The 15989-nt window shown below is 51.8% G+C and overlaps 2 protein-coding genes across 6 annotated transcripts in view; one reads left to right on the top strand and one right to left on the bottom strand.

Moving 5' to 3' along the window:
* Positions 1-258: 258 nt before the first annotated feature.
* Gpx3 (glutathione peroxidase 3) lies at positions 259-7781 on the top strand. The gene is made up of 5 exons (XM_021177231.3): positions 259-457; positions 4591-4744; positions 5937-6054; positions 6433-6532; positions 6841-7781. The coding sequence occupies exons 1-5, from the start codon at positions 305-307 to the stop codon at positions 7060-7062; spliced, it is 747 nt and encodes a 248-aa protein (XP_021032890.2). The 5' UTR covers positions 259-304; the 3' UTR covers positions 7063-7781.
* Positions 7782-8163: 382 nt separating this feature from the next.
* The window catches only part of Tnip1 (TNFAIP3 interacting protein 1), a 52176-nt gene continuing 44350 nt past the window's right edge, over positions 8164-15989 (bottom strand). For 4 of the 5 annotated variants that reach the window (XM_085830010.1, XM_021175682.3, XM_085830007.1 and 1 more), the window contains 5 exons: positions 15236-15361; positions 14691-14756; positions 14238-14429; positions 12913-13003; positions 8164-8946 (listed from right to left, as the gene is read on the bottom strand). In XM_085830010.1, the coding sequence (XP_085686136.1) occupies positions 8912-8946; positions 12913-13003; positions 14238-14429; positions 14691-14756; positions 15236-15361 (510 nt within the window). In that variant the 3' untranslated portion in view covers positions 8164-8911. The remainder of the gene's footprint in view (positions 8947-12912; positions 13004-14237; positions 14430-14690; positions 14757-15235; positions 15362-15989) is intronic. The other variant, XM_085830008.1, reaches the window with a different exon arrangement.

Genomic DNA, 15989 nt, shown 5'->3' with positions numbered 1-15989 from the left:
ACTGCTTATTATTTGCACTAACGGGTTCTATGTTAAGTCCTCGGGGCCCTAGGTTTTCAGAGCTTGGGAAAAAATGCTGTGTCCTGGGTGTTGTCTAGATCCTTGGCCGCGCCCATCTCATCTCCTGTTCTTCCCAAGCAGCCCGCTCCCTTCTCTTCCTCCTAGGCTTGTGTCACCGTCGCCCCGGTCTGGGGAGAGGAGGAAAAAGGGGCGGGTATGTCTTGCCCTTTAAATCCTAACCGCGTTGCCATTGGCTAGGAAGCCCCCGGCCTGGCTGCGGATTGGCCACAGTGGAGGGCTTGAAATGTGGCTGAGCGCTTCGGACACCTCAGACGGACGGTGGCAATCCCAAGACGCGCCCCAGCCCGCCATGGCCCGGATCCTCCGGGCATCCTGCCTTCTGTCCCTGCTCCTGGCCGGGTTTGTTCCGCCGGGCCGGGGACAAGAGAAGTCCAAGGTGAGTGAACCTCCGGGGCTCAGGAAGAGTCCATGGCACCCAGGTGTCCACTGCGCGACTGGGAGAGCCACTGCTTCCCCAGAGGCACCGAGAACCCCACTTGTGACCCTTGGTCTCTGCGCTCTTCCAACACAGACCCGCGTGCTTCAGAGGGCAGTACTAACCCAGGAGGGCAGTCTTTCCCGAGTTTATATATTTTCTTCCACTGTCATCTTGGGGTCGCTGGTGGCCACAATCCTGAAAAAAAAAATTGCTGGGGAAGAGGGTGGGCCGATGGTCTCTTCACTCATCCCAGGGCGCTGGAGGCAGAGATCTGTGACAGGAAGAATTTTGATTTGGGGGCGCATCCCTTTCTGGACCTCAGTTTCTCCATCAGCAGGGTGTACCTGGAGAGGATGGCTGGAAGGCTATGGAAACCTGCAGTTGCCCTCTATTCACAGCTCACTGGCCTGCCATGCATGGAGCAGACACTGTAGCTAGAGAAGCCAGCCCAGGCCAGGAAGTCTTCTGGAGCTTCATCTATCCTAGTCTAGCCTTGGTACCCTGAGCTGGAATAGAAATGGCGAGGCTGAGGGCAGATGCCCCGGCATGCTTATCTTCTTGGTCAGGCCTGTGCTGGGTGGGCTCTGCAGGCCTCTCCTCTTCCCTAGGGTGAGAATGCAGAAAGCATGAACCCAAAGAAAGAGACTGTGGTCCCCAACTTCACACACACCATACACACCATGCACCCCTGCACACTTGCATGCATGGGCACAAAACTGGGTAGGCTCTAGCTTTGAGTTTCTAAAATCCTCAGGGTCTTCCTTCTAAGATCTTGTATGTCAGAGAGAGAGAGAGAGAGAGAGAGAGAGAGAGAGAGAGAGAGAGAGAGAGAGAGAGAGAGAGAGAGGGAGGGAGGGAGGGAGAGAGAGAGAGAGAGAGAGAGAGATTAGGGGGTGTGGAGATGGGGTGGGGGGGAACTGGGGCACTAGCCCTGTGCCTTTAGTGTGGGAACTGCTTGGGTGGGGGTTGAATCCTGTCCTAAGGAGGCTGCAGGAAAGCACACTGGCCTTGTGCTGTCCATGGAATGAAGGAGAGATGGGTGAGTTCAAAGGGAAGAGAGAGAGAGAGAGCAGTCTAGAAAAGTCTTAGGGTGTGGTGTTATCTTATAACTAGCTGAAGCTTCTGGCTGTGGCTCCTCACAGCCCAGGCATGGCCATCTGGGCTCCCAGGTCCTTGGAGTTAACATGTTACAGCTCTGGCTTCTGGGATTCAACCGCTTGCCTTGATCCAACTTCAGAACAAGGGAACAAGGAGGGGACATGTGCAGACCCAGTGTGATAAAGCCACTGAAAGATGTCCTCTTGACTCAAAGGGAGGGGCAAGGACAGGGAAAGCCTCTGTCTGGTCCAGTTTACAGCTGCAGAAGGCTTTGCAGAGCTGTGGACTACCAGCTGCTGACGTGGCATCCTAGTAACCACTGGTTTCTAGGTGACTGCACAAGGCAGAGAGCATCATGGGAGCATAGCCTGACGTCAAGGCTGAAAGGCCTTAAGTGGCCTGAATCCCACTCCATCTTACAGTTGACAGGCTGGAATTCTGAGACGGGGGAGGGATGGTCACATACTGCCAGAGGCCCAGCTGGGTCCAGCTGCCATCTCCAACCTCTCAGACCTGTCATGCTCCCAACATCTCACCAATGGGTGTAGGAAGATGGAATAGGGAAGACATGGACCAGTAGTAGCCCTAGGCATCCAGGAAGCTTAGCTCAGTGTATTCCCCCCAGCCCCACCCCTTTTGTTCCTCATTCCCTTTCAGTATTCTTCTCTGGCCTCCCTGGTGGAGGAACAGGGCTGTGGGATTCTATGAACCCAGAGGAAGGAAGCTGGGGGGCGGAGATGGGGGGGGGGGACGACTCAGTTGGTGAGTATAATCTATGGCTCATTTATCAAGACCACCCTCCGACCTATGCTAGCCTGGGCCCCCAGCATGAGCCCTATTCTCCTCCCATAGAAAGCATGGCAGTTGTCATTATTCATTTCTTAGGGTAGCTAGCACACAAATAAGGCCTCTCTGTACTATGATCCTTACAGGCCGTTGCCCTTGCTGCAGGTAATCTCCATGTCCTGCTGGCCCAAGCCTGTTTTAATCTGTCAGTAGTTTCTCAAAGTCATTTTGAATGTTGGGATGACAATTCGATGAGTAAAATCATTGTTATGGAAGCAAGAGGACCTGAGTTCAAATCCCCAGCATCCATGAAAAAGCCAGGTATGGCCACACACGTGCCAACAATGGTGAGGTGGTGGGGCAGAGACTGGCAGATTCAAGAGCTCATCACCAGCATAGTCAAACACTGAGCACAGCTGACAGGGTCAGCAACATGGCTCAGGGGTGATGATGCTTGCAACCAAGCTTGAGACCTGAGTTTGATTCCTAGAATCCACACGTAGGAACACACTGGGTCTTCCAAGCTGTCCTTTGATCTCCACATGCTGTGACATCCTCCCCCAAATAAGTGAATAAATGTAATGAAATAATTTAATAGAGAAACTCTCACGATTTTCTTCTTTGGCTTCCACATGTAACTGGCTAGACACACAGCCAAACAAAACAGCAACGGACAACACACTTTGAGAGGCAAATGGAATTAACCTCTCAGACCAAAGCCCAAAGGATTAAAATGGTTAGCTCAGGGCCACACAGCCGGTAAAGATAACCGAGTCTTACTCAAGGGTCTCCTCGTGTCCCCTTCCTTAAGACTATCTGGAGAAGCTGGACCCACCGGTGTATCCCGTTATTCAGTGAGCCTCTGGGATCTCCTCCCCACATCTGAGATTCAGCTTGGTAGGAAGGTGAAGCACCATGCAGGGAGGTAGCAGGAGTTGTATCTCGCTGTTTTTACTATGTTGCTCTTGTTGAGGCAAGGTATCCCTACGTAGCCCAGGCTAGCCCTAAACTTTCCACCTCCTGCTCCAGCCTTTGATGCTGGCATTACTGATGTGTGACCCCAAGCCTGATGCTGTTTGCCTTTTAGGGTGGAAGAGGTCTCAGCTGGGGCTTCAGAAGCCTGGGGCAGGGCTGTCCAGCTGAGCATTCAGTCCAACACTCACAGTATTAGACTCCCAGAAAGCAGGGACTTTGCACCCCAGCCAGGAGAGCTGTCAGCTGTCAGGGATGACCCAGCAAAGGCAGCCAGGCTCACTCGGCTGGCTAGCCAGGCCTGCAGTGATAGAGGCATTCCACTGTACCCCACTGAGGCACCTGCCCTGCTGCCTGGATGGCTCCTTCACCCAGTGAGGCTGAAGGCCTTGATTGGGCAGCAAGTTTTCTAGACCCAGAGGGAAGAGTACCTTCCCATGAGGCTCTCCCACTTCAAGAGGAGCCCTGGAGTTTTGCTGTCCCTGTTGGGGGTGAGGTGGGGTGGGGATGGGTCCCTTTCTTCCTGTTTCAGTTAAAAATAGCTAGTCCAGCGTGATAGGGAGGCTGGGGAGGAGAAATGATCAAGATAGCACTGAGCTGGTGGCAGGGCTTGAGGGGAACCTGGGTACTCTGGCACACCCCACTGTGCCCTATGCTCCTTCCCTCATTCTCCTGGAGGTAGCCTGTGGTGTGTCAGCTGGACAGACAGGAGGGTGTATGGGTTAATACCCACTGTGTCTTCACTCTGGGTGTCACAGTGAGGCCTTGTGACAAACTGTTCCATCCTCTGGGGCCCTGTTCCCACATCCCTGCTTCCTCAAACTCTGACTCATTCCCAACATCTTGACACATCCTTTCTGTCCAGTGTCTCCTTCCTGGTCACCTAGCCCAGGCTTCCTCATGCTTGTCTGGACTTCGGTAGCAGCCACCCAACTGTGCCTCTCAGACCAACCTAACCCAACTGCCTAGGAAATACGAAAGTGGTTTCTGCTAACTTCAGAGTTCCACAGCACTCAGTAAGCGATGAATGCAAATAATGAGTGCTTACTGGGTCTTCAAATATCTCAGTTAAGGGAGATGAGGAATTAGGAGACCTCAGATTTAGTCCAGTTCCAGTTTTTGTTGTCCTGGGTAAGTCACTCTCTCCCTGCTGGCAACCATCCATGATGGGAAGGTGGAGAAATGTCCTAAATGTGTCCACTCTAACAGCTCCCTTCTTCCACCTTCTCTTCCAGACAGACTGCCATGGCGGTATGAGCGGTACCATCTACGAGTATGGAGCCCTCACCATCGATGGGGAGGAATACATTCCTTTTAAGCAGTATGCAGGCAAATATATCCTCTTTGTCAACGTAGCCAGCTACTGAGGTCTGACAGACCAATACCTTGGTAAGAGCTCCCTCAGGACTTGCTACTAACTCTGTCTTTTGGGGACACTTTAATCCTGTGAGGTACAAGGGGGAAAGGGTGGTGGTGATGGACAGGCCCAGGTTTGTATCCCAGCTCCATTGGATTTCATACTTTCTGGAGAGAATTACATAAGCCTGAGGTGTGATGGTCTTTGTCTGTACTCTAGCAAGTTCCCAGCTACCTTTCTTCACCCTAGGGCACCTCAGATACCTTGACCGTGTGCCTGCTTGCTTCCCTTGTCTGCAGTAAGAAATGACAGAGGTAGCTGCAGCTCACTCTGGCTGAGAATGCCTCTCTCCCCCTAAGCCCCACTCGTATGAGCCCGTCTCTTGGCTTCCCGCTAGCTTGAAGCTCTGGAGGAGATTGATGGGGAAGAAGGATGGGATCCTGAAGTGGTGGCATCCAACAGTTCATTCTTTTGGTTGTTTATTTTCTCATGACAGGGTTTCTGGGGAGTCCTGGCTGTCCTCAGACTTGCTCTGTAGACCAGGCTGGCCTCAAACTCAGGTCTGCTTGCCTCCTAAATGCTGAGATCAAAGGCGTATGCCACCACTGCCCAGCTCAACAGTCCATTCTCAAGCAAATGTTAAAGACAGACTAGTTCAGCCCTGCTCTTGACTCAGTATTCATCCAGGAAAGGGCACCTAGGGTCAGTGTGTATAAACAACTAGGACCACAAGGCTGGCAATGGCTGAACCTGGTATCTGACTGGAACCATGTCTCCTTAATGTCTCTATCCTGTCTTTTCTTCTCAGCGAGGGCAAACAGAAGCCTAAGGGCCAAAGCCTGATGGCCCCAAGGGTAAACACTTTGGGGCCAAGCAGACCTAGGCCACTTGGCTGGCACCTGCAGAGTTCCTGGGCTGGGTGATGGCACTGCCTCTAATTCCAGGGGTGCCAAGGGAACTGGGGCGCTGGTCAGGGCCTCCCCTGGGCTCCTGAATTCCCAGATGAGAGGGATGTGAATACTGCCCTCCAACCACCCCCAAGAAAGTCCTCAGCCACCTGCCCAGGGGCTGATAAGAGTCCTCAGCTCACTGACCCAGGCAGTGGGCGTGACTACCGATATACAGAAGCATATTCCTGACTTCTCTCCCAAACCCCCACTGCCCCCAGACTGGAGGGTGTTGACTCAGGTTCTTCACCTGTTCTCTTCTCTCTCCCTCATCAAGAACTGAATGCACTACAAGAAGAACTTGGGCCATTTGGCTTGGTCATTCTGGGCTTCCCTTCCAACCAATTTGGCAAACAGGAGCCAGGCGAGAACTCGGAGATACTCCCCAGTCTCAAGTGAGTTCTTGTGGCTGGAGACTGCGGCCTCTATGGGGCAGAGGCTCAGAGGCTGCAGATATTGGTTGACTGTCTCCACGTCAGCCACTCAGTTACTCTGCTCCCCCATCCTCACCCCAGTTTGGGGTTTAATGGAATGAGGGGGAGGGTACAGGAAACAGGAGGCTGTGGGTAACTGGCTGGGCAGCACATTGAAGGGTAGAGACGTGGGTGGGTATAGAGAGGGGCTGAGATGGCAGATACACACCAGGCCTATGTATGTCCATGCAAGTCGTGCGCTTGATAAAGGAGATTCCCAGCCCCCTCCCCTCAAGTCTCTTCATCTTAGTTCTGAGCTATGTGTGCTGCTCTGGACTCACCCAAGTACACTCCTCCCAGGTATGTTCGACCAGGTGGGGGCTTTGTGCCTAATTTCCAGCTCTTTGAGAAAGGAGACGTGAACGGGGAGAAAGAGCAGAAGTTCTACACTTTCCTGAAGGTGAGAGTGGGGAATGTGGAGGAAGCTCCCCTTGGCTGCTCAGGCCCTGGCCCACAGGAATGTCTTGGCATTGGTCTAGTAGTCCCATGAGAGGGCTTGGCAGACCCACAGTCCCATCAAGACAGGGCCCACAGGGGCATCTGAGGGGCCTACAGCCTTCCAGTCAGCAGAGAGATGGACGGACAGTCAAGTGTTCTTGTTCCCCAACTGGGCCCTTCCCTCAGTGCCAGACAGTTTTCTCCCTGGAGGGGAGGGGAGGTCAGGAGGAGCCTCAAGTCAGACTAACGCCCCTCTTACCCCTGCTCCAGAACTCCTGCCCTCCCACTGCAGAACTCCTGGGCTCACCTGGCCGCCTCTTTTGGGAACCCATGAAGATCCATGACATCCGCTGGAACTTTGAGAAGTTCCTGGTGGGTCCAGATGGCATACCGGTTATGCGCTGGTACCACCGGACCACAGTCAGCAACGTCAAGATGGACATTCTGTCTTACATGAGGCGGCAGGCAGCCCTGAGCGCCAGGGGGAAGTAACCGGTGCCCCCACCCTACCCCCACCCCCTGCCCATCATGCAAGGGCTGGGGAGGGGCTCTTCAGGAAGGAAGCCACATTCCCAGTCATTCGACACCCACCGCAGATTCTCTTTCTTATTACATAAAAGACAAGCCTGGCACAACTGTGTGTCTGAACCACTGTGGACACGTGACAATTGTCCCAGTGTGTGCATGGCTACACAGCCACGTATCTGCCTGCTTGAAACCCAGGGATGGCCCATCTGTGTTCACGGATTGGCACAACACCCTCATATTTTTTTCAGCTTTCTGTTCCAAATGAGCCCAAAGGAAACACAAGTTCTAGGTCCAATGGTTCTGCTCAAACCTGAACATCATTCTTGGGGCCAGCATCTCCCACATGCCCACACTACACACCACCAGTCTCCTTCGTCCTTCCTGAAAGACCCTCCTGAGCCCCCAAGCCCATCCCACAGTGCTCCTGAGACCAGCCGAGACAACTGTGAGCGCGATGGCCGTGTACCCCAGGTCAGGGGTGGTGTCTCCATGAAGGAGGGGCCCGAAGCCCTTGTGGGCGGGCCTCCCCTGAGCCCGTCTGTGGTGCCAGCCCTTAGTGCATTCAGGCTTAGGCTCCCAGGCAGGGACACTACCCCCGCACCTCTAGAGGACATGCTATCCTCTCGCTCTGTCCACTGGCATCTCAACACCCCCATCTGCCCAGTAAAGGTCTTTCTGCAGCAGTTCAGCCTACTTGGAATTTTCTCAATGCGTCGTGGGGGACTGGAGACAAGGGAGGGTGAAGGAAGGGAGGTACACAGGGTGGACCTCTGCAGTCCACACTGCAGCCCTGCTCAGCTTCTAGAGTCTGTGACCCAGTTCCCATCGGCTCATCCTCACCCACCTTCCCCAGGGCATTGCGGGCTGAGAGAGGGTGTCGTTTCTGAAGGATGGCAACTAAAGCTTACCCAAGTCCTTTGGATCTTCCCACCATGCTTGGGTGCCCCTAAGATGCTAGCAGCATTCTCAGGGCTGTGCAGGAAAGGGATCTGAAGGAGGACCAGAACCAGGGAAATAATACCCCATGGCCACGAGGGGATAAAAGAATTAGCCAGTCACAAAATGTTGATCCTCAAGTTGGATTTATGTCCAAGATTTGTGCAAACGGCTGCCTAGCAACAGACAGCTACCTTAATATAGGCCTCTGGCACCATAAACATCTAACTGTGGAGGCCGGAGTCATCTTCAGTCTGGGGCCCTTCAGCAGACATGGCTGGTGTGGCCTTCATCCCAGATCTTGGTGGCTCTCAGGAGGCTGCCACAGGTGCAATGGAGAGCATGACAGCATCAGGCCATCCCATCATTCTCTTCTGCTCTAGAGACAAAGCCCTCTCCGTAACTCCTCACAGAGGGGCAAGGAGCAGGGGGCTCGGGACAGGTCCTGCTACTGAGCTTGAAGCAAAAAATGGCACATGCACATGAGTTGGGTGTGGTCTCTGGAGAGCCTGGAACCAAGTCTTTGAGGTTCTGTGAGAATCGGGTCTTGTTGCACCTCATTCTTAGGATGGAATGGATGCAGTAACGAATGGCAGGTCAAAGCCAGGTGAGGCTTCCTTGTCTTGGCAAGAGGCAGGGTGTTGAGCTTCTCCTGGTTACATCCATAAGAACCTGGTGGGCGCCCCATGGGTGGATTCTCCCTGGTCTTGTCAACAGTTCGAGGCTTGGCTGGGGGTGTGAGCCAGCTGCCCACCCCAGCCTCTCCTCTGCCAAGGTTTGGGTCACACAGAACATGCACATGGCCTTCACACTTTTGGCAATCTGAGGTCAGCTGGCTCTGAAAGATGAAGGTGGAACCAAATGACCCACTGCAGCCTCACTGGGGCCCATCACAGTCATTGTCTGCAGACTCTAGATAAACAAAAGTTTTGAAGCTTCAAGATCATGTGGTCTGGTCAGTCTCGCACACTTGCATGAATGCCAAGTCAGGCCTCCCCACCAGTGTAAACAGCTAGGTATTGTATGCTATGGAGTACCAGGCTGTGTCTAGGACATTCACCATGCAATCTGTACCTAGCCCTGAGGAGGAGACCATTTGTCACCTCCATAACAGAAGAGGGAGCTAGGACAAAGAGGTATAAAAATCTGTCCCAAATCCCAGATTTATAATGTTCTGGAGCTGGGATTTGAACTCAGTTCATCAGTCTCCAAATCCTCAAGTAAGCACTGGGAAAAGGGGTCAGCTCTGCCTACCGTGCCACCCTCTGCCACCCACTAAGATAGCCCCAAAGGACTTCAAAGACCCTCTGAGGAAATGTCTCTCTGTTGTACCTACCCATCCACTTTCCAAGGTGGCATTCCCAGAGTCTCCCGGGCTCACGATTCCTGACAAGCTTGCAGCTCCGGAGCCTTTAAATGGCAGACTCCGTGGCCAGATGGAGTTTTCTAAAGTTCCAATCTGGTCATGTTACTGTGTTTTAAAACATCTAAGGAATTTACACTACTCTCAAGATTCAGACCCTCCTACCACATTCTGCAAAGGCCCTACACTGTGGAGACCTCTGCCAACTCTTGCCTGCCTTGCCCCAGTCTCTCCCTCCTTCATCTCAGGCTCCCTCAGATGCAGCCACCTTCCTTCACTCCTATTAATACACCATGACTTGAATCTTAAAAGATTTTTTTTTTTCTGAGACAGGGTTTCTCTGTGTAGCCCTGGCTGTCCTGGAACTCACTCTGTAGACCAGGCTGGTCTCAAACTTAGAGATCCTCCTGTCTCTGCCTCCTGAGTGGTGGGATTAAAAGTGTGCACCACCACCAACTTCCTGGCATTAAATGTTTTCCAAGAGAGACATTTAAGAGCTTAGTCACCAGCTAGCCCACAGTGCTCTCATAATTAAACAGTTAGGAGGCAAGGCCCCATGGGATAAATCAAAGTCACTGAGCAAGTACCCTTGAAGGGGATGCTGAACTCCAGACCTCTCTTCCTTGTTTCTGAGGCAGTACCACCAGAGGGCCAAGTGACCATGGGCTGAAACCTTGGAAGTTCTGAGTCTAAAATACATCTTTCTTTTGTATCAGTAGATTATCTTGGGTGCCTGGGCCCAGGGATGGAAAGTTAAGTCAGACTGAAAACTGCCAACCAAGGAAACGGCTGACCATGGAGGACTCCATCATCATGGAGTCGGTGACATCCCTCAGGGCCCCAGAAACTGCTTAGAGAGTAGTAGACAAAACTGAACAGTGACTATAGTGAGGTTTCAGAATAGCTCCATACTGACTGGTGTGTCTGTAGTAAGGCCAGGCTCCTGAGGTCTTGGGTAGACATGGAGACCCTATTGGAAACTGGCCACTCTAGCCAGTTTCCTGAGACCTGTGTGGAGTGTAACAAGTGGGTGGCGTCAATGTCAAGGTCACAGTGTCTGGCACTGTCTTGACTACTGCTGATTGCCTTCAGCCAGGTTTACTCTAAGATCGGGAGCGATGGCAGTGCAGATAAGTTAAAACTACTGTAGCTTGGCTGGGAAAGAAGCATCAAGCATATGCCAGGGAGGACGTGCCTTTAATCCTAGCTTCCCTTCATAAGAACTGCCTCTGGCCTGGCAGGGTGGCTCACACCTTTAATCTCAGCATTCAGGAGACAGAGGCAGGTGGATCTCTGAATTCGGGGGCAGCCTGCTTTACAAAGTGAATGAGTGAGTTCCAGGACAACCAGAGCTACACAGAGAAACCCTGTCTTGACAAACAAACAAACAAACAAGAGAGAGAGAGAGAGAGATGCCAGGTGGCTGAGTCACCTGTAACCCTGCTCAAAGGGTCTCTGATACCCGACTGCCACAGGCACCGGCACTCATGTATGCATACACCCACCTACATACCCACATAACCAAAACAAAATTTTAAAAAAGCAGCAAAGCACTTTGCAAGAGATAATTAGATGTGTTGAGGGATTCCTCATAATAGGAAGACCCAAAGTAAGGTGGGCCAACTCCCATCCATAATTTTAGTCCTGGAAAGGGAGAGGCAGGAGGATCACCACAAGTTTAAGTCCAACTTGGTTTATTACATAGAGTTCCAGGCCAAAAGACCTAGAAATATAAAGCCCTCTGACCTGACCTGAGAGCACCAGTGTGCCTTCAGGAGGGACTGCCTGGAGAACCACTTCCAGGAGATTTCTTGGCCATGTTCAGGTCAAAGGTACTCGGAGGTCCTGACCCACTGCATTAGAGCTGCACAGTTCTAACTGGCAGTAGATGTTGGCACTGCCCACATGATGGTGGTTTGGCAGGCATGCATAACGCCAAGTGTTATGGGGTCATGGCTTCCACCCAGATTTCAAAGGAAGGCCTGGGGATTGGAGGCAAGAGTATGTATGGCAGGGTCCAAGTCCCACTGAGCAACCCCAGAGAGAACAGTAGGCGAAACTGCAAGGATGAAGTCTATGCTGTACTGGAGACTCCAGGAAGTTAAAAATGCCAGGAGTGTAGAACGGGGGTCATGGGGAGCCATGGGCAACATGCATAGCTAGCCAAGGTGCCAGGCCAGAGCTGTGGAACTTCTGTTTGCTTTTCTGGGTTTTAGTGTCACTCCGGTCTGATCCTTCTTTACCATGCCACTCTCCCTTCTGTTTGTTTTGTTTTGTTTTTTGGTTTTTTCGAGACAGGGTTTCTCTGTGTAGCCCTGGCTGTCCTGGAACTCACTTTGTAGACCAGGCTGGCCTCGAACTCAGAAATCCGCCTGCCTCTGCCTCCCGAGTGCTGGGATTAAAGGCGTGCGCCACCACGCCCGGCTGCCACTCTCCCTTCTGAAACAGGGATATTTACTGTGTCTGGCCCAACACTGTATACTCAAGTATGGAACCTTCTCTTTGAATCTTTTATTTTGAGACAGGGTCATAGCCCAGGCTAACCTTAAACTTGCTATGTAGTCAAGGGATGACCTGGGATCCCTGATCTCTTGCCTCCTCCACTTCCCAAGTGATGGGAATATAGTGTGTGCCACCATGCCTGACTCCTTTTGGTTTCTGTAAGGGCTCACAGATGAGTCTGCCTTGAGCCTTAAGAGACTGGACTTTTAAGCAGTTTTAGAATAGTCATGATCATGGGGACTGTGGGGAGATAGCCTACATACACTCTGTACTGTGCGATAGAATGAGTCTAGGAGCCAGAGGCAGAATGTCCCCAAATGCCTTTGTCACCAGCCTGTGAACCCCAAGGAGGTGGGGCAGAGTGAAAGAAAGTTGTGTCATTACAAGTATGCCCCTGCAGAGACTATAGGTTCTCCCAGTTCCTCCTTCTCTTTCTTGTTTTGCTTCCTGGCCATCAAGGGGTGGTCACCTCTGCTGTGCTCTCCTGGCATGATGCTCTGGACAGCCATAGGCTCAAAGTGATGGGGCCCAGTGACTGAAATCGGTAAAACTTTGAGCCACATCTTTCATCCTGGAAGCTGACACAGAAAGCTGCTAACACACAATGTCTTTGTGGCTCTCATTTTTCTCTGTGAAAGTATCTCTACCCCTTTGGCTTCTCAGCTTGGCCCTACTCTAGGTCAGGCCCTTTGACCTCTCACAGAAACTTGCTCCTTTTCTGGGCAAGTGCAACCCATCTGTTTATGTGAGTCCTGAAATTCACTTCTGTCCCCTCATTAGGACAGGACCATGTCTGTTTCCACATGTGAGCTGTAAGCGGTGCTGGCTCCCAGCACAGCACTAACATGGTAGTGCCTACTCCTTCCAATTATCCCACCCTTCAGTCAATAACTTTCCTCTCTCAATACTATTCCAGGTCCTCTGTGTCACCAAGCTCACAAAAAAGACAGTTTCTGCAAGCAGCATCAATGCTGTCAGGTAAAAGTCCTTTCTACATGGGGGACCACACTCACCTGGCTCTGCAGGCCTGTCTGGGGGCGGGTCCATCACTTGAGAGCTCTGACTCCGAATCCCTGCACAGGGTGGACGCCAGGTGTACTCCGGCTGCAACAAGATGGGTGTTAAAGAATTCACAACTGAGCCGGGCATGGTGTTGCACGCCTTTGGTCCCAGAACTCTGGAGGAAGAGGCATTCAGATTTCTGAATTTTGGTTAGTCTGATCTACTGAGTGAGTTACAGGTCAGCCAGGGCTATACAGAAAAACTGTCTCAGAAAACAGACAGACAGACAAAACAAAACAACAAAAAAGGAAAATCCACAGCCACACTCCAGAGCCACAGCCAGAACAGTCCTAAATGCACAGAAACAAAGTGCCAAACCCTAAGGGTTATATCTCATTCAGCTAAGAAAAGTGGCCACGAGAAGTGTAGCTTTTGAAGTTGTGACTGCTTCCCTCTTTTGTTCTCTGAGATAGTGCCTCACTCTATAGCCCAGGCTGGACTATCTCACTATGTTGCTTAGGCTGGCCCCAAACTTTCAAGCAATCATCTTCCTTCAGCTGTGCTGGGATTTTGGGCATGAACCACCACTACATCTAGCTTAAGCTAAACTCCTAAGCACAGTATCTATACCAATGCTTAAAAGTGTCTATAAGGAGCCAGGCGTGGTGGCATACACCTTTAGTCCCAGCACTTGGGAGGTAGAGACAGGCTAATTTCTGAGTTCAAGGCCAGCCTGGTCTACACAGTGAGTTCCAGGACAGCCAGGACTACACAGAAAAACCCTGCCTTGAATAACCAAAAAAAAAAAAAAAAAAAAAAAAAAAAAAAAAAAAAGAAAGAAAGAAAGAAAAGAAAAAGGAAAGAAAAAAAGAAAAAGTGTGTATAAGGGAGAAAGTATAAGACACAGGAGGCGTCTGTACCCACTGAGGGAAGAGCTGGGTACATCAGAAGTGGGGCTATTATAGAGACTGCAGAAGGGACAGGTGACAACAACTATCGAAAGTGAGAGAAAAATATGAGGAAAGGAGAGGAGCCAAAATAAGAGGAGAAAAAGCAGGAAGACCAGAGAGAAAGGAAGAAGAAGGCAGGGGGAGGGGAGAGAAGCATGGGGAAGGTCAGAGCTGACTTGGCAGCTGATGGTACCCAGCTGGAGACCTGGTGGCAGTCCTACCAGGCCTTCTCCCTTTGACACCAGTGGTACTGAGCTGCTAGGAGAGCAGCCCAGGGCCAGGCCTAGATACCGGCCCACAACCACCCTGTCTCAGAAACCACTGGACAGCAGTTTCTTACCATCTCACTAGACAGAGTCTGCAGAAAGGAGGGACACAAGACTCACCAGATGGAAGAGGCGAGAGTTGGGGTGTGGGGGCGGGTGCTCCATGGGCACAGGGGGTGGAGGGTATCGGATCTGGGACCAGTCCTTGTAGGCATGGTGAGGTACCATGGCTGGCATGGGCGGGTAGGCATAGGGATAGGCGCCGCAGACGTGCTCAGGGTGGGGTTCCACGTGGTAGCGCTCTCCCGAAGCCTGCAAGAAAGACTCGTATCTGCCTCTGGTCTGCCAACCCCCAGTGGCATCCACCTTGTTGCCCTGTAGCCGGAACCTTAGCTCTCAGAAGGGAAGGCAGGCCAGGATACAGGCAGAGGACCTGGGACCTGGTCATAGACGACTGATAATGACAGTTAACAAGGAATGCTCTGGTGGCACTTCACTGGCACAATACCAGCACAACCCCCTCCCCCTGCAGGTGGTCAGGGGGCATGCTGCCCACACCCTCCAGCTGCTCACCTTTGCTTTCCTCTTCTGCTGTTTGAGGGCTTCCTTGGCCTTCTCCTCCTCTTTGAAAGTTTTGAGCTGAAGGAGGAGGGAAAAGAGGCCTCATGGTACCTGTAGTTCAGGGCCAGGTGTAGCACTAAGGCCTCACCATTGATGAAATACAAAGTAAACCCTAGACAGATGGCTGAGGCCCAGGGTACCACTCAAGCGTGGGAAGTTCCAGGAAGGGGACTGGGGCACAGCAGAAGCTGTGCTGTTAGCTGTGGGGCCCAAACACAGGTCAGGAGGGCTGTTATGTGTGTTCCTGAAAGCGTCTTTTCATTCTACTCTACTGATTTACCCCGTAGGCTCATCTACTGTATGACACAGCGATACTCAAGGTCCCGTCAGCACTGATGAGTCAGAGCTAGACCTCCTTACCTAGACCTCGACATTATACAGAGGTCAGAGGACAAGGGACTGGCAGAGGTCAGAAGAGAACCATAGGGGTAGAGCTGGACAGAGTCCAGCAAGTTCCCAGGATCCTCTAAGCCCTAAGGTCAGGGTGGCGCTCTCACCTGGGCATTAGTCAGGGTGACCTGGGCCTGCAACTTCTCTACTTGCTTCTTCAGCTCCTCCTTCTCTTCGTTCATGCGTTCACGGTCACTCCGCTCCCTCTGGAAGTCCTCTTCAAAGATCTTTACCTGGAGGAGATGGGGATGTGAGGGGTGTGGAAGTCGGCTAGAGGCTGCACGCTCAGGCCCCGCATCCATGTTTCGCACTGGCTGTGGGGAGAGAGCTGGGGGCATTGGAGATTTGAGTAGGGCACCTCAAGCTCCAAATCCAACTTTACCAGAACAATTCCGTGTTCTTTTATCTTATGCTCTGGACTTTGAGAAAGGGGTTATTGGCTGGAGAGCTGGATCAGTGGTTAAGAGCACTGACTGCTCTTCCGAAGGTCCTGAGTTCAACTCCCAGCAAACACACGGTGGCTCACAACCATCTGTAATAAGATCAGATGCCCTCTTCTGGAGTGTCTGAAGACAGCTTCAGTGTACTTACATATAATAAATAAATAATTCTTTGAGAAAGGGGTTACTGGCTTACAATTATAAAGTACAAACATGGGCTGGAGAGATGGCTCAGAGGTTAAGAATAGTGCTCTTCTAGAGGTCCTGAGTTCAATTCCCAGCAACTACATGGTGGCTCACAATCATCTGTAATGAGAGCCGGCGCCCTCTTCTGGCTGCAGGCATATATGCAGACAGAACACTGTATAAGTAACAATGTTAACAACAATAATGACGATGTCCATAGAGAGTGGAGAGCAGA

This window comes from Mus caroli, unplaced genomic scaffold (genome assembly GCF_978045245.1).
Source record: "Mus caroli unplaced genomic scaffold, Mus_caroli_1 scaffold_13, whole genome shotgun sequence".
Taxonomy (NCBI): domain Eukaryota; kingdom Metazoa; phylum Chordata; class Mammalia; order Rodentia; family Muridae; genus Mus; species Mus caroli.
The sequence above is the reverse complement of the archived record's forward strand: the minus strand, read 5'-3'. Positions and strand labels throughout refer to the sequence as shown.